The sequence below is a fragment of the Rhyacophila brunnea genome, unplaced genomic scaffold, assembly GCF_057557595.1.
Source record: "Rhyacophila brunnea isolate RB1 unplaced genomic scaffold, BYU_Rbru_1.0 scaffold_2, whole genome shotgun sequence".
Classification (NCBI taxonomy): domain Eukaryota; kingdom Metazoa; phylum Arthropoda; class Insecta; order Trichoptera; family Rhyacophilidae; genus Rhyacophila; species Rhyacophila brunnea.
The window spans coordinates 23104534-23127583 of record NW_028232859.1 but is presented as its reverse complement, the minus strand read 5'-3'; the positions used below and the strand labels follow the sequence as shown (position 1 = coordinate 23127583).

General features: G+C 34.4%; 1 protein-coding gene across 3 annotated transcripts; it reads right to left on the bottom strand.

Moving 5' to 3' along the window:
- Positions 1 to 1242: 1242 nt before the first annotated feature.
- Positions 1243 to 22874, bottom strand: Pfk (ATP-dependent 6-phosphofructokinase). Of its 3 annotated transcripts, none has more exons than XM_085946456.1 (15): positions 22759 to 22874; positions 22364 to 22667; positions 21386 to 21590; positions 18880 to 19034; positions 17920 to 18028; positions 12050 to 12238; positions 10432 to 10575; positions 6840 to 6962; positions 5664 to 5827; positions 5342 to 5483; positions 4737 to 4919; positions 4559 to 4628; positions 4048 to 4272; positions 2876 to 3098; positions 1243 to 2771 (listed from the first exon to the last, which is right to left on the bottom strand). In XM_085946456.1, exons 2-15 carry the CDS (start codon positions 22639 to 22641, stop codon positions 2630 to 2632), a joined length of 2352 nt encoding a protein of 783 aa, XP_085802582.1. In that variant the 5' UTR covers positions 22642 to 22667; positions 22759 to 22874; the 3' UTR covers positions 1243 to 2629. The 3 variants fall into 3 exon arrangements, with proteins under 3 accessions (XP_085802582.1, XP_085802583.1, XP_085802581.1); XM_085946457.1 differs by lacking the exon at positions 17920 to 18028 and adding an exon at positions 17574 to 17682; XM_085946455.1 differs by lacking the exon at positions 17920 to 18028 and adding an exon at positions 13706 to 13814.
- Between the last annotated feature and the right edge of the window lie 176 nt (positions 22875 to 23050).

Sequence of the window (23050 nt, the reverse complement as noted above, 5' to 3'; positions counted from 1 at the left end):
GCCATAAATTGACAAACTATAATTGAAGTAGGGAGTAAAATGATGTTAACGCGCGTGTTTGAACATGTACTATTTAAAAAAAAAAAAAAATCGGTTAGGCAATGCCTAAAAAATTAGGTTAGTGTGACAAATTTTAGCTAATGGCTCTTAATACTCTCTTGAAGTGCTTTCCAAATTGAGCTGCTATTGGCAATCGGTTATCGGAATCAAAATTATGTATGTTCAATAATAATTAGAATGTTCCATTCTTAAATCTTGTGAATTATTCATTGAATAAAAAAATAGTTAATTAAAAATTATCATCAAGTTCAAGAAAGTTACAACAAAAAATCTTGGAGTGATCTGTGACGTCGGTTAGTAATTAAAATAATACCTACTTTGATTTAAAATACAAAAGCCGATCGCCAATAGTAGCTCAATTTGGAAAGCGCTTCTGATAGTGGTCTATGTGCGTGGCGCGAAACCCGAGAGATGCAGGTTCGATTCCGTTTGAGTCTTACTTTTTCAAAAAAGATTTTTTCTATTGGTTATAAATTATAATATATTTTCTCAGAAGTGTACTCTAAATTATGTATGTTGAATAATTAGAATGTTACATTCTTAAATCTTGTGAATTATACGTTGAACAAACAAATAGTTAATTAAAAATTCAGTATTATGATGACACAATAATGTAACTATCCATATTAAATAATAAAAATGTACATTTTTGACGTAAACCGTGAAACTTCGACAATTAAATTATTTATATTTGTTAAAAAATACCTGAATCTAATAAATTTATTTAAATAAGAGAAAATTTAATAATACATAGTGATTATATTTTATTGCATTGTGGAGGCCCATATCTGACATGGTCAAAAAAAAATATTTAATTGCATTTACCACATCATCTTCAACTAAAAATCAAGAAAAAATGTATAATGAAAATATATTTTTGTTTATCAAAATAATAATTTTGCCTTAATTATGTGCAAAGAGGTAAGGCCAGCTACTATCATAATCATGAAAGATTTATCTACCATACGATTAATATTCAGACCTTATGAAATAAAACATTTTTTATCTTCAATATAAATAGACATATTCAAAGATGGGAGATCCATTTAAATGAATTCGTACCCAACGAGCTTTCATCCGCCGTCTTTTGACTCGTCCATAGGTTGTGAACAGAATATACACGCACGCACATTACACGTAAAACCCTCAATGATGAGATGGGTAGGTAAAAAAAACTTTTTTCAGAAAATATTTATTAAAAAAGCCATATACATTTTCGAAAAAATAACATGTTTTTAAATAAAAGAAATTATTTAATTCCCAAATAATAGGAACATTGAACAATAAATCATAGGTAGGTACGTAAAATTTAAAGATAACAATAACATATAAATACATACAAAGTATATATGTACCTAATGTTAAAAAGAATCACATGTTAATTTTTATCACATTACATAACATTTTGATATTCTAGAGATGAACATCATTGTTTTAAAGATAAAACTGGCTTATTTAAATATTTTAGGGGCATGCGAGTGTTTCTCAGTTCGAGTAAGGATCAGTCACTTTATACAAAAACAAAAAACAAAAACCGATCGTATAATCATGAACACAGTAGGTAAAGCAAAGCATTCATCATCAGCATCCCATTTGAATGCCGCATTATTGTAAATATAATAATATGGTTACATCACTAATGGTATATCCATAATAATGGATATTTAAATAAAAATTATTTCCATAAGTGGACATTTAAATTATCATATTGTTAATGATATTAATTTTAATTTCATACAATTTATTTGAAAAATGTTCAATAATGTTTTTTAATGCAAAAATATACGGAAGTAATATAATATGGCACAATTTAAATTTCAAGTAACAAGGAACATTAATTAACTGGAGAAACACTAAAAGTAAGTGATGATAATAAATAATCAATAATGTTCACATCGTTTCCGAATAAATAATATTGTGTACAATAAATAAAAATATTACATTTGTGTCACTGGCACAGGCGGCTACTATTATTTCATTAAATATTTGGACTTTTGCTGAACAGGAAAAAAATCACGACTTACAGTAATACTTTTAGTTCTAATTTCATTAAGTGGACGATAACACAATAATGAGTGCCTTTCCTGCTATGCTAGACTTTACTATGAGGTAGGTATGTGATTTAGTTAGTTAAAGCTAAAAATAAATAAAATCTGCAGCAAAAATATAATATAATCTACAAGCGATAGATCACAAATCACAATGCTATAATTTGTAGTTGTGATAACACAATTAAGCTAATGACAAAAAACATAACAGCCAAAGGACAGGCATATAATATGGAGTCAAAAAATATATGTACGAGTAGGTCTACTTTAACTCAGCCCACCGTTTTACATCGCGGGAATGTTAATAATAATTGATATTATTGACTCCGCTAAAAAACGACCACTGTTATAATTTGTCGAAATATTATAATTTTATGTGTATATACTTCAAACTATATATATTTAATCAATTCAACCGTGACAATGAGCTAGTTTGACAGTTTGACTTTGCAATGATAACTTCATAAACAATATTCAATTGATTCGTAAAATATATTTTGATGATGTTCGCCTCTCAGATATTAGACTAGTTCTCCACACTCCAGCACCCCCTGCTCCACCGTCATGTACATTCCTTCTTCTTCATATGTGGAGTCATGCTTGGCGAGAATACGAAGGAGCGGCCTCATCTTAAGCCACCATTGATGCTTCGGGATACGCTGACTAGAAAAAAAAAGGTTAATGTTGTTAGAATTTAAATTTATTTGTACATTTAGTTTAATGTGTATACAATGATGATTATGAAATTATAAATTAAGGCAACTCACTCGAAGTTAGTCTGAGCTTTCAGTTCTTCCATGGGAGTAAATTGGTACTGGCGGCGCACCACGCCCAACAAGCACGCCGTGTCCGCTCCCACGGCCTTGATCTGTCCATTGGCGTCTGTGCATCTTTCCAGAGTTGTGGTCAGCCATTGCACGCACTTGGCAGCCATTTTTGTTCCCATATTACGATCGAAAGGTGACGGGGACCCGCCTTGCTGCATGTGTCCTATAATAAAAGAAAATACTGGATCTATACACGAGAAAAACATATCTGTGAGAGAGATAAGTCTTAAAAATCGAAAAACGAGTTAAATATGCCAAAACGAACCATAATACATAAATGCATGAGAAAAGGATGAATTGAATCAACATCTCTGAAATACTAATTACTACACAGAAACATTGTTCCCATACAAAATGGCTCAAAAATCAATCTTATTTTGGTTCTCCTGAAAAGTAGTGTCTTCTACCTTCTTCCTTTTGCATACAGATATTATATAAGATGAATTGAACTATGTAATAATGTGTTGTGATTCGTGAAAAGGATAGGATAGGACAAACAAAGAATCAATAGCCTATAAATATTAGACAAGAGATTTCACAATTTATCTTTAATAGAATGAGTACCTCCTCGAATGGATCTCTATGTGGTGAGAAGGCTTGCACGTTCCGAGGATTCATAAAACTATGCTGGCTGTAGTCCAACTACCTGAGGAAGGCATCAAAGTGATCAAGGAGATCGGTGCAGCCTTAGACCAGACACTTGAAGACGGGAATGAACACATTTTGGATGACTGCAATGTTGCGATGTGGAAAACAATGGGAAACCACATTAAAATCCCACTTGAAATGCAACATTGAAATCATAATAATACATTGGGCGATTCAGCTGACATCCAGCGCCACGCGGTGTCCGGGTCCAGGTGTATTATTCTTCGCGGATAATCTGGAGAGGCTTGTGGTTTTGGGAAGGCGAAGTAGAGGAAGAGCGTCGGCGCGCAGAAGCGACCGAGTGAAGGAGCTGATTGGAGTCAGCCTTCACTCTGCCCTGGGAGGGGTGGTCAAGGAAGATGGCTGATTTCAGGGTGGTCACGATTTTCAGCATTGCCGGAAAGACTGAGAAGTACACTAAATTAGTTAAATCCAATAGACTAGAATTTTAAAAATATTCTTACCCAACACATTCATCCTAGCGGAGAACAATCCTTTGCCCTCTTCAGAATATAAGCGATAAATGAAATCAGTGTTGTAATTGTCAGATGCCTTTTCATTCCTGAGAATGAGACCTCTCTGGACCCCGTCGGCCATCTTAGCTGCCATGTGGTACACATCTTGTTGAATATCCTTAATGGAGAATTTCTCCTCATAAATATACGCGGCATCTGCACCTCCTGCCAAGCCTGGCAACATTACGATAATGATCAATAAAATGAGATTTACACAGTTCAGATTTTAGGAAGACTGTTTTTAAACATTAATAGCCCAAAGCAAAATAATGTAAATAATCTTTAGACCTTCCATAAGAAAATTGAATACAAAAAGGTTTATCATATAGGTAGGTATTGTAGAACCTATCAATAATGGGAGTAATACAAGTGGCAATTATTGCCAAAAGCGAATCTTAGAATGACTCATAACTTTCTTCAAATATGTACAGATAAATTTTATATAACAAGTAAAAATTACCAGCAACTGTGGCTAGGTAGCCGCAATATCCTCCCATTGTTTCAATAACAAATACTCGACGCTTTGTGCCCTATAAAAATTAAACTAAATTAGAGTTTATTTCATATAAAACTGCCAATATGTGTGCGTGTGCAAGTCAGATTTACATTATTCATCTGAACAGTTTTAGTTATTTTACCTGCGCAGATTGTCGGATCCTGTCGCAAATTTCCGTGATTTCATTAACCGCTGTGTCACTTCCGAGAGAGAATTCTGTTCCGGGAATATTGTTACTGATTGTTGACGGGATCATCACCATCGGAATACAAAACTCCGGATGCTTCTCTCTAGCTTCGTACATCTGAATGCCAGCTTGATATGCCTACAACAAAATACTCGATTCGATTATTCACATTCCACTCGATAAATCAAATCCTAATCCCCAAAAGGATATATACTAGACCAGTGATGTTCAACCGGTAACTCGCGGGCGTTTGGTAGACCGAGAAGATATTTAAAAGTAGTCTAGAATAAAATTAAATTAATTAGAATAATTCCAGTCATATTTTCATTCAAAGTTCTCATAATCAATTCTCTACACCAAACACGAAACATGACGCCTGCGGTGCTTTAATTTAATCGATTATAATCTCCATCAGAGTAGGATATAGTATAGGGACCTATGAAAGTTTTTTGAAAGAAGATAGCCCTCTGCTCCTAAAAGGTTGGATATCACTGCACTAGACTCTTGATTAATCATATTGTCATGAAAAAGAAACATGAGGAGAGTGAATGGATACGTACCTCAAAGCCTCCAATTATAAGCAAGCCTTGAATATTGAATTCCTTGAGACGGGCAGCGATTTCAGGCAACTTTTTGCCGGGCAGTGTTCGCTTTGTTCCTAAAAATGCTCCGCCTTGAGCTACCCAACCTGTTACGTCAGCCCTGAAATTGAAACCACCAAGATAATTTATATATTTACAAATTAATTTCTTAACGCACAATAATATTGTGGAGATAGAAAGGATAACAATCACAACGTGAAAGACAAACTATGTACATACATAGTAGAAGAATTCAATAGGTAGTTTTGACAATACTAAGAAACTAATCTGAATGAATTACCAGTCAATATGTTTAACATTTCCTGCAATGAGGCCCTCGATTCCGTCATGGATGGCCATTACCACATCGCCTCGGTAGATGCTGTTCCTGACAAAAGACCTCACTGCGGCATTCATTCCACAAGCTGGTGCACCGATATGGATGACTCCAAGAGTGTAACTCAGCTATATTATACATATAAAAAACATTAGTATTAATTGAATGGAATTCAATTTTACAAAATGACAATATGTATAAATTACATTTAATTCAATGGATTAGATTAGTTGACAGCTATTACAGTTATCACACCATTCTTAAGACTACTAATATAAATGATTTGTCTCTGATTAAGTATTTAACTGTGTTTTTGTGTAACAACCAAAATTTTTTTTAAATTAATTTGTTTAAAATCTATTGATATTTTTAAAATTTACCTTATCTAACAACATTTGCTAGTTTTACCAACCATCAAACAGTTTGCCGGACAAATAGAATATGTAATATAAATAGAATTTATGTTAGTGAACGGAACTCATTGCCCGAAACGTTTACATAGATTCATGAAAAAATTAGTAAACCGCTATTTTAACCATCTTCGGGTAAACATTTGACTGTGAACAACTATTTTTGTCGATTTATTGTCACAAATTGAAAGTAAAACATTGCGTTCCTAGTGGTTTGATAGAATTTAATATAATTTATAAATATTCAAACCATTCTGTATCATAATATTAATTTCGACAAAATTATTAGTGGATAGCCTTACACCAATGACATTAATAAGGACGACGCATCTGGAAAAAAAATGACACTCACTTTTTTGTCGGGTTTGCCGAATGGCATAATTTATTTTAACGCCATTACAATAAAGGTGATATTGCTATAAATTCCTGATGCTTTTTGTCAGGTCTGCCGATTGGTTCGGTTCGAACGGGTTCGCTCAAATGAACATTGACACTAGAAACACTGTTCTAACGCCATTACAATAACGGTGATATTGCTATAAATTCCCGATGCATGATATCGCATAATGGAAATTGCGTGACGTCTACCTATACATGTGCGAATGTCGCTATGAGCGAATTTACTTGCTAGCTATTAATATAATAGCATTAATAATGTCATTGCCTTACACTGACTGTTGTAGAGTATGTTAATTTTATTATTATTAACAAAAGAAAGAATGATACTGACCGAGCCTCTATTAAGAATTACAGGTGGTTTCAATCGTGTCAACATTTTGTATGTTTCCAAGTTACGCGCAAAACTGCATCCTCTCAATTGCACGGCAAGTTCCCACTTTTTCTCAGCCATCGCCTGCAGATTTAAATAAATATAACATATACAGTAAAACCTCGTTAATACGAATTCCATGGGACCGAAAATCGAAAAAAAATTCGAATTACAAAATATGAAATGTATGGGGGAAAAATATAAAAATTTTGAATTAAAATTTTTTTTATTTTCATCAATTTCGTTTACGATCATAGATGTGCCTATGAAATTTCCAATTCCTTGTGTGTTAATGGGTCATAAAATGTCCGGATTATTTATATTACCTTCTTAAAATAAGTAATTTATAATGTTTTAAGAAAAATCTGTCACAATTTTCAATGACTGGCTCATGAAATAGTGTACTTTATTACGATTTATTGAATATTTTTGTATGCCAGGACTCTGAAATCATTTCGAATTACGAAATTCGAAATAAAGGTATGGTTTTATATGAAATAATGTTCAAGGGACCTTTTTTGCAAAAATTTCGAATTACGGTGAATTTCGAATTATCCGTGTTCTTATTAACGAGGTTTTACTTTTAAATATACAAAAACATATCGATGGCTTAGAGTTAAAATATTGTATCACCAGTTTTGGTCGAAAATGAGTTAAGTACTGAAATGTACCAAAGATAGCCTATATTTTTATGTGTTAAAATATTGCATCTTCTAAACCTACTATTTCAAAGATATATAAATATTAAAATATATTGTAAATCCTCCAGGCAATATCTTTATGAGCAAAGATATTGTATCTCCTTAACAATATATTTATCTTTATGCTAAACGAAAGTCCATGCCAAAATATTGTATTTACATCAGATACAATGTTTTTGACCATAAATACGAGGGTGTGTCAATAATTCCTTAGAAAAAAGCATTAAAACAGTTTTTATTTTTGTATTTTTTTTTATTTCTCAACATAACCTCCTTGGAGCTCAATACACTTGGTTAGACGTTTCTCAATTTTTTTTAAACCGTCAGAAAAATAAGTTTTCGGAAGGTCCTCAAAATAAGCATTTGTCCGATCGATGACTTCTTCATTTGAAAAAAAACGTTGTCCACTTAGCCATTTTTTTAAGTTTGGGAAAAGGAAAAAGTCACTGGGGGCTAAATCTGGCGAATACGGTGGGTGGTCGACCAATTCGAACTTCAATTCTTCAATTTTAGCCATTGATCGTAAACATGTGTGAACACGGGCATTGTCCTGATGAAAGAGGATTTTTTTCCTGTTTAAATGAGGCCGTTTTTCTTCAATTTTGTTTTTTAGCTGGTCCAATAAAGATGCATAATAATCCCCTGTTATTGTTTTTCCTTTTTCCAAATAGTCAACGAAAATAATTTCACGTGCATCCCAAAATACAGTAGCCATAACCTTACCAGCTGATTTTACGGTTTTCGCCTTCTTTGGACATGGTTTGCCTTCGCAATCCACTGCTTTGACTGTTCTTTCGTCTCGGGAGTATAGTGGTGTATCCATGTTTCATCTACAGTCACAAAGCGACGAAAAAATTCATCCGGATTGCGTTGCATGAGCGACAACAGGGCTTTAGAGGCCACCACCCTATTGCGTTTATTGTCGACTGTGAGCAAACGCGGCACCCATCTTGCAGAAATTTTTTTCATGCCCAATTTGTCATGTAAAATAGAAATGACGCTACCTTTTGAGATCCCTGTAACCTCAATTATCTCACTCAACTTTAATCTTCGGTCACTTAACACCATATCGTGGATTTTATTGATCATTTCTGGTGTAGTCACCTCTACAGGACGTCCTGAGCGTGGTTCATCCTTTGTTGATGTACGAACACGTTTAAATTCATTTAACCAGTTATAAATAGTTGCAAGTGAAGGAGCAGATATGCCGTGAACTAAATCCAACTCATTTTTTATTTCCTTTGCTGTTAACCCTTTTATGTTAAAATGTTTAATAACAGCTCTAAACTCAATTTTCTCCATTTTTGTAAACAAGCAAATTTTTTTTTTAAATGTACGAGAAACACACAACAACCCGACCAATCTGATTGAAACTTCGCAGCATACTGAATCGGTAGTGCCGCTGCATGAAAACAAACCGCTTACAGTACTAGTCGCGCCACCTGTCGGCTTTTCTAAGGACTTATTGACCCACCCTCGTATATTTTACACACTGATAGAACACTGGAGATACATTGCGTTTTGTATTGAAAGCTTGTTTTACATTTAGTTTTCAGCGTTCTGATATTTGATATTACGATTGAAATATTATTTTAAAACGCCATGTTTAAAACGCACTGTCTCCCCCCGGTGCCTTTCCGTTCTTGAGCCTTTTCTCAGCCGATTTTATCTCGGCGTGCTGTGCTGTAACTGCCGCTATGTTGTACGCAGTAAATAATTTTGAGAATATTCAGCTGATAGATTTGAAATTCATGGAGTCACTCGTATTTAGAAATTGATTCGATGCACTCTAACATAGAACGAGCAAGAAAACATCAAAAATTATACAGTACAAATGAATGGGCTCTATTAATTGCCATGGCGAGACAACAACTTCGACCATATTCTGTTCGCACTTTGAGATATATTTAACCTACAGGAAGTCGTATCCACAATGTTACCATATGTGAAAAAAGACATCCTTGGTAAAAATGTTAACAGGCTTAAAATTAAGTGGTTAAGGTACGATAAGTAGATGCCGTTTGTAGTACAATTTAAATATGATTTGAGAGAGGAAGAGTTCCATCAAATTGATACATCGCAAAACGGGCGACGAAGCGGCCGAAGACGAAATTGGGATTTCTCACTACAACCGAAATATAAAACAATTCTGCCTATTTCGGATCTAAAAAAAAGATTTATTTTCCCTACTGCGTTCAGGAGTAATTTCTGACGATTATAAAAATATGTACGAAGACCTACCTTCAGTATCAGAGTCATTGATGTTAAAACGAGATGATCAAAATTCAGATTCTAAGAATTAATTTACCTACTTGTATCAATAAAACTTAATTTTTTCATTATATTTCAATTGTGTTTTATTATAAATCATCAAGTTGCATCTGCCATTTTGGTACTCATTTCCATGCCAAAATATTGTAACTCCATGACCAATTTTTATTTTTTAATTATTTTACACTTTGCAGTGTGAAAAAAAACTTTTTTTTTTATTAAATGAGAAAGTTAAATAAATAAACTATAATATGGAACAAAAAACTTATTTTTATATCACAAAATCTAATTTTCCAAGGTTTGCAAACTTTCAATTGCAGTTTTCTCAATATTATGATTTATGGAGATACAATATTTTAACTCCAAGCCATCGATATTATGTACTGATAATCGACAACCTGTAAGTTCATACATGTCATACTGTTTTTATTTATATGTCTGTCGGTTTCTCAGTCGGAATACAATTTCCTGCACCACCATAGAGAGGGTGGCACGAGAGCAGAGGAAAATAAGAAAACATTGACTCTAATTCAATACAGTTTTCCCAGGCCGCTTCCCTTAATAAATTAGAAATGATTTACCTGAGCTACAGCTTTGGTGCGGCGTACGCATTCCATGAGTGGCAGGCGCACGGCCTGGTTGCCGTCCAACGACACGACGCATGGTTCTGTTTCGGGGCCTGCTTCCATTAGTGCCATCACCGCTTCGGCTCCCATTCGGCAACCCTGTATCCATCACAATATAATATGATAAAAGAAGTCAATGTCACTTTATTATTTAAATTTTAATTCATTCAAAAAAAAAATATAAGCAGGTCCATATGAGAAATTGCACAAGGCGGCCACAAAACACTACCTATAAATCATTATGTCATAAAATATCGAGCTACTATAAGATTTTTCAAACATCACAGCCATCATTTACAAAGACATTATGGTGGCCCCGGCTAATTGCTTTTCAATAATTTATTTCCAACTCCCCAGAAGGGATAAATGATTTTATATAAAAACCAATATTATATCGTCGGTGAATTGTAAAAAGGGCGAATTATCCATGCTATTTTACAGGATGATTTTTAACTTTTGACGTTTTATTTATTAATTACCTGTGGATGATTATAAATGTCTAATAAGTTTATAATAAAGCTTAGAAAGAATACTTTCTTTATAATAGGCTTTATAATATAGTATGGATCCATGGGCGACCCACTGATGCGGCCACTCTACCGGTTAGGCCACCATGAGTGCTATGGACTGCTGAGATGCGGTAAATTATTTCTGTGACCCAGTACTGGATTGCGATTCACAAAATATGAATTAATACAGCCTCCGACTTATAAAAGTAAAAAGAAAGATTTATATCGACTAAGCTAATTTATGTTGGCCCAATTCTATTCAAGTGCTTACTTCTATACAATTTTATTTGTCTTTATAGATATAAGTTGAAATTTTTTTAGAATTCCTTTTAGTGTCATGTTAAAAAAATATATTTATTTTTATCTCTATGAAAAATTTATTGTAATTTTTTTTTCGTTTTAAGTTTGAGAGCTCATTTTACACTGGAACGATTGAATACCTTGGGACGGGCATATCTACAAGTAAAACGTTTGACAATTTTATTGCTGTATGGAAAGGTGAGAACAATAAAAACCAAAACAACAAAATTGTACACCTTTAGGAATGACTTTCAAACTGTATTCTATCAACTGCGGTGATCAACATAACATTCATCAGTTCAACAACTGATAGTTTCATGCTGCAGATAAACCATAATAGAAATTTATGAATGTACTTGAATAGGAATGAATTCGAGCAACATAGTATGTGTTGGTTATAAAAAAAGATTCAATTGTCATAAAATATTTAGACAAACTCATCAATTGTGGAATTTATAACATCTGTATTTCTGACCCTTCCTCATCCTGCGGCAGTGCAGTATGCATGCCGCAAGGTTAACACAGTAGAAGGCGCAGGGCGTGACAGTAGTCCGTAGGAATCAACGAAACCTTGCGCTTGCCATATGCGCTGGAGCACATTATAAATAAATAAACAATGTTAGAACAGATAATGGAGCAAACAGTTAGAAATAGTTAATCACTGCGGAGGTAAGTGACACCTTATTACTTCCATTCAAACCGCCTCACTTGAAGAATAATATGCTCAGACATAGATTGATTTGCTATCAAGCTAATATTCTTACAAGAAGTCTGTCGAAGGCGGATGGCGATCCTCCGCGTTGCACGTGACCGAGGACAGTGATTCGGGTGTCTTGGTTCAACTGCGCCACAACCACTTGCCGTACGGACTCCGCTGATATCGGTTTGCCCTCACGGTCGATCGCCCCTTCCGCCACGATGATTATGTTCAGCCTCTGACCGGCGGCTCGCTCCTACCGAATCATTAAATAGAAATACTTCAGTCAGCAATAATCGCACTGGAAAAAAATTGTTTCCACTTTGCATGAGCTGAATATATTTAAATTTACGCCATATAGCCGAAATGCATTGAATATCGACGATAAGTTGAATCGAAATACCATCGAAAGCCATGCATTGATACTTATAAATATCAATATACAATGACAGATGAATTAGCAGAGCAACGTCGTGTTCCGCAATCAAAGTAGTTGCCATTTATTGAATTTCGATTTATCAATAATAATTATTAATAAAATATTTTTTAATTAACATCATATTATATTGGTAAAACTATGATAACTGCACAATATATATTGTATAAATAGACATATCACAGATGCAGTATACCTGCAGCGTCTTCTCATTTTTATTGACATAGCAATTAAATAGCATGAAATCAACATATTCTTAAAATGACATCTGTTTACATAATAAATCTTCACACAATATGTGGAGAGTGTGAATAATGACATTAAATATACCTAACACGGCTAGTCCTTGTGCTGACGAATATAATCGTAGTTTTCGTTTATCGAAAACAAGTAAACAACATTAAAAATAGTATTTATTTAATTTCTACGATGGCAGCTCTCATATATTTTGTCTCACTTTTTTCATTACCCATCACAGGCACATATCATTGTATGCATGATATGTGCACACATTCTAAACACAAAATACTAATTATCTGAATAATGTCTAATTAGATGATTAGTGTCATTCAATGCATACCAGCCTAACATTTGCGTAGAATTAATATAAAACAATAGATTATTCCTATTCCATAACTTACTAAATGACATTTTTTTTAAATGATATTTAAATTGCAAAGCGTGCACTATTTCCTAAGTAATTGTGTATTTCAAATAGGAAAAAAAATGTAAATACATACCGAAGACGCTCTTAGAATTATCTAAATAAAACAATTCATTAAATTTGCTCAACATATTATGGTTTTAATATTTGGCCAAAAATTGTGATCAGTCTCGGATACTCTTTTCATTAGTGCATAAATATAAGTCCAAGAATCAAATACAAGACAATATATTATTACATCCGAGGCAGAAAATATTCAAAAAATATATTTTTATAATGAATTTTCAAATAATATAGAAGTTCATAGTCACACAAAATGATTATGTCGCTCGGTTTCAATCAAATACATTAGATTCACAATGAGATAAAAATATGTAAGTACTGATTAAAATTAGTATAAATCATGCAATGAAAAAAAATATCAAACTGTTAATATTACACTCCCGTTATGGAAAAACAAAAATAAATACAAACTGAAGCATACAAAAATGAGAGGGCAGGAAAATAATCTAAAGGAGACTGAAAAAAGACCAAGCCGATCAAAACACATGAAATAGTTTAGCAGCGGTGAAAGAAGAAAGCCAGAATAAAAATATGTATTATTTGTGGAGTAAGAATCCTACCTGATGGAGTTTTTTGCAAATTTTTTCCTGCCAGTTATTAGGTGCAGGGTCCTCTGGAATGAAAACGTAGTCTGCCTCGCTCGCCAAAGCAGCTACCAAGGCCAGGTAGCTGGAACAACCACCTCACACTTCATACACCGGTTCACGCAAAAAGCATTGATGCCGCAGCACTCAATATTCACCCAAACACACATTCGCTAGACTGCATATTTCAGAGAGTTCAATGATCAGAACATTAAAACAGGTTTCTTACAAATATCACAACATTGGAAAATCCCCATGAGTGAATTTCTTTACTATTACAGGGAATGAATAGTAATTTGGAATGAGCAGGTAATTTGCAGTCATGTTTTGTATATACAGTAGAACCTCGATTATTCAGACTAAATGGGGATTAAGATGGTTTGGATAACGAAAAATACGTATGATCGTAAGGAACTGGAAAAAATCTTTTCAAAATTTTGTTCCATGATTTTTATAATGATGCAAACATCTAAAGAATTGTAACTGTCTGCTGTGATATTGTGGCAACCGTCCTCTAAATCAATTTTCTTGTAAAACCAATAACTGAATCTTCATTATTGTCATCTGTTAACAAGAGTCGAAGGCTTAAAGCGCTTTAATGTTTCTATTACACTCTTGATCCGTTGGATGTGATGAGAGAGAGATAGAGAGAGCTCTGAGCGGGATGGAGCACTGAGAGCTTTTGAGCGTTTGGATTTCACTAGTCTTTCAATGTTTGGTGTTAAATTTGTTACTGAGAGCAGCACAGGATTCTTCAAATTTGAATCAGTTATTCGCGACCTTATTTTGCTTTTAATCAATTTCATGGATGAAAATGCTTGTTCACATCTGTATGTCGATCCAAAGCGACATATATAACTTTTTGCAAATTTTCTTAGCTCTGGGAAATCTTCACAGGGTACGCCAGAAATTAATTATGTCAGAAACATTTTGATCTGGAAAAAGCTCATCAAATTTCATTTTATAAGGGTACTTTCGTGGATTTACTTAACAGATGTAAAATAGGTTCGATGTGATTTTGAAAGTGGGAATATGGCGGAGCCTGAGCTTGTACCTGGCTCACCACAATAGCTCACTATACTCTGATAGGGTGACGGCTAACCGTGTATACTGTTGTCAGAGCAAGCAAGACTACTGTGCTAAGCTGGGTCAGAGCCAAGTCCGCCCCAATGCTAACTTGCTAACTGATTGCTCAAGGCCGAGATAGCGGAGACGCGCGATGGTGGGGACACCCGCGCTGACTGTAGGTGACGTCCGATGTGCGAGCGAGAAAGTATTCGGAGGCCGCTCGCTATAATTTTCAATAATGAATTTGTTTTTAAATCAATCAGTTCCATTTGTATGTTATTAGGCATCTGCATTACATTTTGTTCACTAAGTGAAAATGGGTTTATAAATGCGAGCATGCAGTTTCTTCTTTACCAAAATCATGAAAATGACTTTCAAATGACCCTTGCAATATCTTGATTTTTTCAATATATTTGGTAATATTGCTATTATCTGCAGCACATTCATTCTGCTCTTTCAAGTGTGGAAATTGACTCAAATCCTCATTTTCTAACTGAGAGATGAACAGTTTTAATTTCATTTTAAATGAACTGATGCTATTTACTAAGCTAGGAAATAATTTATTCTTGCCGTGTAGTTTTAAATTTAGAGCATTGAGATGGCTAGTAATATCAACTAAGATGGGCAAAAGATGCAATACGCCATTTGTAATCATCCAATGCGCCACGTTTGGCACATGTGCCACGGTTTGGCCACCGCTACTCTACAGAGTTAATTTATTAAATTAGATATTGGATTTTAAAAATATCATATAAAAAGATAGTACTGCATTTTCAATATTTTTTTAATTTTCAGTTTGTAAGATAACACCTCATCCTAAGGCGGCTTTCGTGGTGCAGTGCGTAAGGCGCTGGCCTTCCACCCGAGAGTTCTGGGTTCGATCCCGGTGAGGACACAACAATTTATGTGATTTTCTCAAAGCCTGGGTGTTTGTGATTGTTCAAAATTACTAACAATCACCTTGTACGAAAAAGCAAGGACATGGTTATTAATAATTCTAAAAAAAAAAAAACACCTCATCCTAAATGCTGGATCTAAACGGTTACTGAATATAGTGGAACAATTTAACTTTGACCTTGCGCAAATTGCGATTTCTTCTAGTGCGCACAAATTACAGTGGGTGAATATAATTATTATTACCGATACTACTTCTGATTGCTTTTATATGAAACCTATTGCATAGTTTTCTCTCGCTTGGCGTCGTTCTAATTAGGTACGTCACATTTTCTGTCAGAACTATCAGACTTCACGCTTATATGGAATGTTTATAATATCAACTACAAGACCATATGGTCTTATCAATATATGGCACTATCCGTCATGTGTTACGCAACAAATTCATATGACCGCTATTTTTGTCTGTTCAAATTATTTGTTTTGAGGGAGTGGAGGTTCGGATAATGGAGGTTCTACTGTAATTTTGTATGATTTGGCAATAGTATCTTTCGCCTTTACCTATACAAGGAGGTTTTGCTTGATGTTTGCATAAGAATTGAAACTCCATTATGAAATGCTCAATACAGTATTTCTTCACCATAAGCAAGAACGCATAAGCTACAATATGCAAATCCATATAAACATAAATATTCAGTCACAGAATTTTTATGTATTCATTTATACAGCAGAAGTGTATGAGCGATGCTGTTACATGTAGCAATAGATATAATGAATTTGTAACATTGTGGTATCAAATTTTGTAAGTAGCCATAGAACACTATGGTTTGCGAGATGCCAAAGGTATTATAAATTCTGTATTAACATGCATGCGTATTTATGTATGTATGTGATTTGACGGAATATAATATTCACGGGTGAAAAAGCGTTTGCCCCTTGATGATCCGAGTGTTCACTCGGCAAAGAGAACCCTCTCGGAGAAGTATCACAGAGTCGTGGATAATATTTTCTGTATATTTAAATTTAAATACGAGAACAAAACAAACATATAGATAACAATTAATTAAACTAAATACTTGTGGGTATTAATATTGCTTGTCATGCCTGTGTTACTCATAACAGATATTCTTGAAACATGTTATTCAAGAATTACCCTCACCATTTTCTAGATATACGGGATAATTATCACTTCCCCATTAGTAAAATCTCTTTTATGTATGTTTTCACAATGGCTTCACATGTTAAATACGAACCTAGTGAGATTATAGATCTATTATTAGGTCAACACAACATAACTACATATTATACAATATAGGACCTCCATTAGTTTGATTAATTAAAAAAATAGCTCGACATTTTAAAACCATCGTAATTAAATTGTGCCCATAATAATCTACCTCATAACGACTGAGAGGTCATCAAGTTAGCCACCCCCGCTATTCGCTTGTCAAGTATACAATGAATATATTTATTTTGAACAAAATAACATTAATATCACGGTTTGTCTCAAACTAGTAGATATGTCTCAATGTACCAATGTATCGTACATATGTATTGACCGGACAATTTATATAAATATGTATTGAGAAAATAATAAATAAGGGAACCATTGAAACGTTAGCTGGAAAATGTGAATAAAACAAGCGATGAGAAAGGTAAATGTGAAACCCTCGATCCAGTTTTGTAAATATACGAGAACAATTAAATCAACAGGGATTGTTTATCATAAAATTGATATTATGTTGAAAACACCTTCGATTATCACCAGATACTTGAAAACTATACAACCTGTGTAAACGGAAAAGCACAATAGTAATAGACTATAATGTATTATAATAAATGCAACAGCCCAGCCCCGTTGGGTGAATTAGAAAAATCTTGCCTGCGACAGTCTGGCGCAAAGGACGTCGGGCCAGTTCATGGGCGCGGGATCCTCCGGAATGAATTGATAGTCTGCCTCCGTGCAAAGGGCGGCACTCACTGCCAGAAATCTGACACACATACTTGCTGATCAATACCGTGTAACTTGTATTTGATGTGAAAAATGACTAACTACTGATACGAAATAATTCAAAACGCATTACAAAAAGGGTCAAGCAATTGAAAAAATGCACAAGTAGAAAAGAGGATAAAATAAATTTACAGTTTGATGATAAAAATAATGCATTCACGGTGGGCAGTTAAGTCTCGTTGCACCGATCGAGAAGGGTTATTTGAGGTTTTCTTGCCTGGAGTAATTTATCACAAAGTTTTTCCGGCCAGTCAACTGGCGGCGGGGATTCCGGAATAAAAACAAAGTCTGCTTCCGATGTGAGCGCTGTCACGAGTGCTAAGTACCTGGTGACACACACAGTGACATCTTTAATCCTTTCATTAACTGATTGATAAGTGCGGATCCGACGGCACCACAGTATCTTTTCATATTTACCATGATCAAAATTGATTGTAATATTTTAACCATTTGTAAATTTGATTTAGGGTGGATATCTTTTTTGCTTGCGAGTAAAATTTCGCACTACTATAAAGGTGCAACTGGGTAATTGTAATAATTTCTTCAAACTAACATAATATTATAAAATTTTCTGTATCATATACATAATATTATACATCCTGGTAAAAATCAGCTACTACAACATTGGATCTTCTACAACAAATTTTATTATATGGATATCTTTAATGTTGTCAAATACAATAAATAATACTTAAATATTATTATATGCGACCAATATTCCAAGAGTTAAGAAATGAAACCTCATAACTGACATATACGTTTTTTGCATTATTGAATATATTGGTTGTATCGGCATCTACCGACGAAAACTGAAAATTCTTAAAAAAACATTTAGCTCCCAAAAACGCTTGAAACGACATCTCGTATCTACTATATATTTTTTTTTGCCACCAGCCACCTGTCAGATGTGTGTATTCCTCAAACTACATGCATATTAGGTACATTCACGATAGATGACAAAAAAACTGATTTTTTAATATCAAACATAAAACACATAGTGTGCGGGCAAGTTTTTTCGCTCTCCTGTAAATTTGTTATTTTGCCACTTACGAGGTTTTGTTTCTTAAAACTCGATTTATTCATAGAGTTAGCCATATAATTTTGTATGATGTAAATGCATTCAAAGTTGTGGGCCACTCCAAAGCTTACCTAACTTATGTGTGGAAAGTTATCTTACCCACAATGTCTTCCCATCACTTCCATGATAAATGTCCTTTGATGAGAGTATGCTGTGCTAACAATGGCGTCAATGGCCTCAATGATTCTATGCAGAGCAGAATCAGTTCCGATAGTCATGTCTGTACCACAGAAGTCATTATCAATGGATCCAACCTGTGAGGGAAATTCAGTGCTATTTATATTATTGAATTATTAAATTGTCAGAACGTGGGTGTGGGTGTGAATGTCATTATTGCAGATGTTGTTTTTCAACATGAGGTTAGTTAGACACATAGCATGGATCTAATAGATTAAGCCGGTGGGTATCACGCAATTCTTAAAAGAACCAACAAAACATAAGAAAATTATTAAAGGCCATCAACTACACAAATTCAGCAATCCGAATCCAATCATTTCATAAATTGAAATTAACCTTACAGCAAATATCAGTATTCGATCAATGAAACAGTTCATGTTAAGTATAAAGAAAATTATACTACAGCAAAATAACATCAATTAGGAATCTTATTCATTGTAAAACTGATGAATACAGCCAACAAAATTTTACTAATGCTTTTTCCAATGTCACGATACACGTGCATAAATTTACGTGCACCAATAGTGTGTATTTTAAACTATTGTGATAATAACTGTTTACACGTAAAAGTGCTGACTGTCTTGCCAATCTCATTCTTCAAGAGTAAGCGAGATGTTATCATTGTTTGGTCCTATTTGAAAGGTCGTGAAAATTGGTTAACCTCAAAATGAGTCTGCGCGGTGAATTTTTTTACCGGCAGGTTCGCTAATATCGTTTTACTGCGCAGGCGTAGGTTAGCCACTGTCGTTCTACTGCGCAGGCGCATATATCGAACAAATCCCAACTGTCGCGTGAAAATTCAGAATTTTCCAAACTTTTTTGATTCATCCATACAATCTTGCAACTTGCAGGATAAAACATATTAACACGTGCATTTTCTTGTTAAGACTGCGATAATACGTACTGTCAGCAGTAAATCAATGCACGTGTAAACAGGGTATTACTTCTTTGGTGGATTTAACTTGACTGCGCCAAGTTTAACGTGAAGCGTGGCCGTTTCGAGAACTACAATTACTGACAATCCTTTCATAATATATCGCAGCGCCATAACAGCGGCGGCCATGACATTTCAACTTATAATTTTCACACTCTATGGGGTATGGGGTTAGGTCAGATAACATTCAAAAGATCTACGATTTCACTTCTAACTGGGTCACGAACAGCAAAGTGAAGTTTTTCTTATATTATAATCTTGTATTCGGATCCAGGTCATGATCATGGGATCACTGAGGCCTTCATAGGGTAACGACGATTATTAAGAGCCTGTCCACATGGCGCGTTTTTACGCGCGAGTGATAAATCGCGCGTTCTCCAGGTACATGGCCGCCAATTATTGCGTCCAGTAACATCGCGATCGCCAACGCGCGCGCAAGGGATTTGTCGGCTAGTTTTAAAATAGACATTATTTTTTTTCAAAATGGAGCGTGAATACTTTGATACAGAATTATTTATTGATGAAGTGGAAAAAAGGAAGGCTATATGGGACATGGAATCTTCTAATTATTCTAATTGAAATATAAAATGCACAAGCTGGGAAGTGCTCAGCACAAGCTGGGAAGTGCTCGTAGAAATATTTTGTAAACCTAGGTAAAATTCTAGGTAACCGAAAAACTTTATTTAAAAAATATTTAGGTGCTCTCAGTACCTAGAGCTATATTTCAATTAAATTTAGTACTTACTTATTAATTAATACTATTATTAAAATAACGTTTTGTTCAATAAATTATAACAATGATAATTGTTAATATTCAAGTGGGCTTTGTGAACATTGCCACTAAAAATGCTCCATACTAATGTATTTACATACCTAGTTTTATTATCATTTCTAAACCGAAATTTATTGTTTCCTCAATTGCTTTTATGTGGTTTGGTACTCACGTGTTATGAAAAGAATCTAATATCACAGCAGTTCCATTTGAATAACACTCATGGAGTGGAGTTATGAAAAGTTTAATATTTTCTTTGAACAGTGGCGTGCCTATATTAATTTATTTAATATTTGTTTTCAGGCATTTCGCTCCAAAAAAGGTGGAAAGGGCTTCGGGATTCATTTGTTCGAGAAATGAGAAAAAATAAACATACACCATCAGGTTCTGGAGCCAAAACTAAAAATAATAATAAATAATGGGTCTATCACTTAAAATTTGATGCACTCTGTACAATCTATTTTCTCGTTGTTTGCGTCGTTTCCATCAACGGTACGCAAGCCACAACACAACCGCTTCCTCGGTTTCCATGCTGAATACTGAGCGCAAAGGATTTTTGCTACTCGCGCTGAGAACGCGTCATCTGGGCGCAACCATTTTTGGTACTCGCTAGCTTTGCGCGCGCAAAAATGCGCCATGTGGACAGGCTGTAATAGTTAATTGAATATTTTTTAAATATAAAAATTAAAGAAAATAAATAAGAGGTGGGACTAATCACAAACCATTCCAGCAATATGTAGAAATTTAAACTTTTCACGCTGATCTTGAGTGATCTCATTGTTAGTGAGAAGCTCATCTAAGAGACTGGACCACTCCTGACGGAACAAGTCAGCACCGGTGAGAGAACCATCTCCACCGATTACGACAAGATTGGTAATCCCACGTGCGATTAAATTGTTGGCAGCCTTCAAACGACCAGCTCTCTCTCTGAAACGAGAAAATGTCACATGAATCGAGACAGATTACAATTTATTTGCAGTACTTATGGGAAGCTTAACCTTTAATGTAGAAATTTATCTAGCAAATATAGAAATATAAATTTAATCTTAAACACGAACTATTGGTATTTTACAATAGGAACGATTTTAAAAACACTATGATGCCTATAACTGTTTTGTATAATGTCATCATAATATTCTCTGCGTACTAAACTGTTGTTAATAATTTATAGGATTCCGATGACATCTGCAGAAACTGAAAGGATTTTTACACTATGGATCAGTAAAGACAATTAATTCTCTATCTGAAAAAACCTCATATACCTAGATAGTTCCAGGCTATAATGAGAAATTATAGAGGTCTTTGCCGAGCAGAAATAACGCCGAATAGATCTTTTTTTTAAATAAGAGAAGAAAATTTTTAATACTCCTCCAATGAATGCAATTTCGAGAATCAGCGGCTGCCACTGATGAGATCCCATGTTTGGAGTATGTACCAGATTGTCCCCAATATAATATTATCTATCTAAATAATTAGAAATCAGTGACATGCTATTTTCCTTTGAACTCCTTATGCGTAACAAATTTTGGTTAGAATGCGGTGCCATTAATTTGTAAGAAAGACATGAGACCAGCATACATTATGTATTATTTCACTACGAGTGTTGTGTTATCATTAATTACTAATACTACGAACAACTAATAAAAATGACAAAGTATACCCATTACATAGGTATAATATATAATTAATTAGGTACTTACCTAAAATCTGTGCAGCGAGCTGATCCTATGACAGTGCCCCCTTTGTGAATGATAGAACTCACTGAAGACCAATTAGCTTCTTCGATGTGATCGCCACCATCGACCATACCTTGGTAGCCTTCCCTTATAAAGTAAACTTTGCATCCCAGATAAAGGCCCATGCGAACGACAGCCCTCACTGCGGCATTCATTCCTTGGGAATCGCCTCCACTAGTGAAAACTGCGAGACCTTTTCCCTTATGAGCGCCGCGCTCGATAAATTTTTGAGATGAATCCATCTTTTATCAACGATTATCAAACAAACCTGAAAGTAAATAATCTCACTAGACGCGTTTCGAACGTTTGTGAAAGTTTCAAATAACAAATAACATACGACATTAATATGTGAGTCTTACGAGTGGAGGATATTGTCATATATTATTATACAGCCTTTATAATTTTGATTTCTCTCAATTACACAACCATATAGAAAATATGACTTTGTATTTGACAGAACTTCGCGGCGCAAGGTGATTTTATCAAGGTGACCTTTGAGAAGGATAAAAAAATTATTGCTGATAATAATTATTGTAGGCTATCCAAGGCTATGCGATATCGGTTAATCGAAATGTCTATGGTCAAAAAATAAACTTTTGAAATCGGCTGACACTCTTGACAGTATAAATAAACTATAGATACTACTGATAA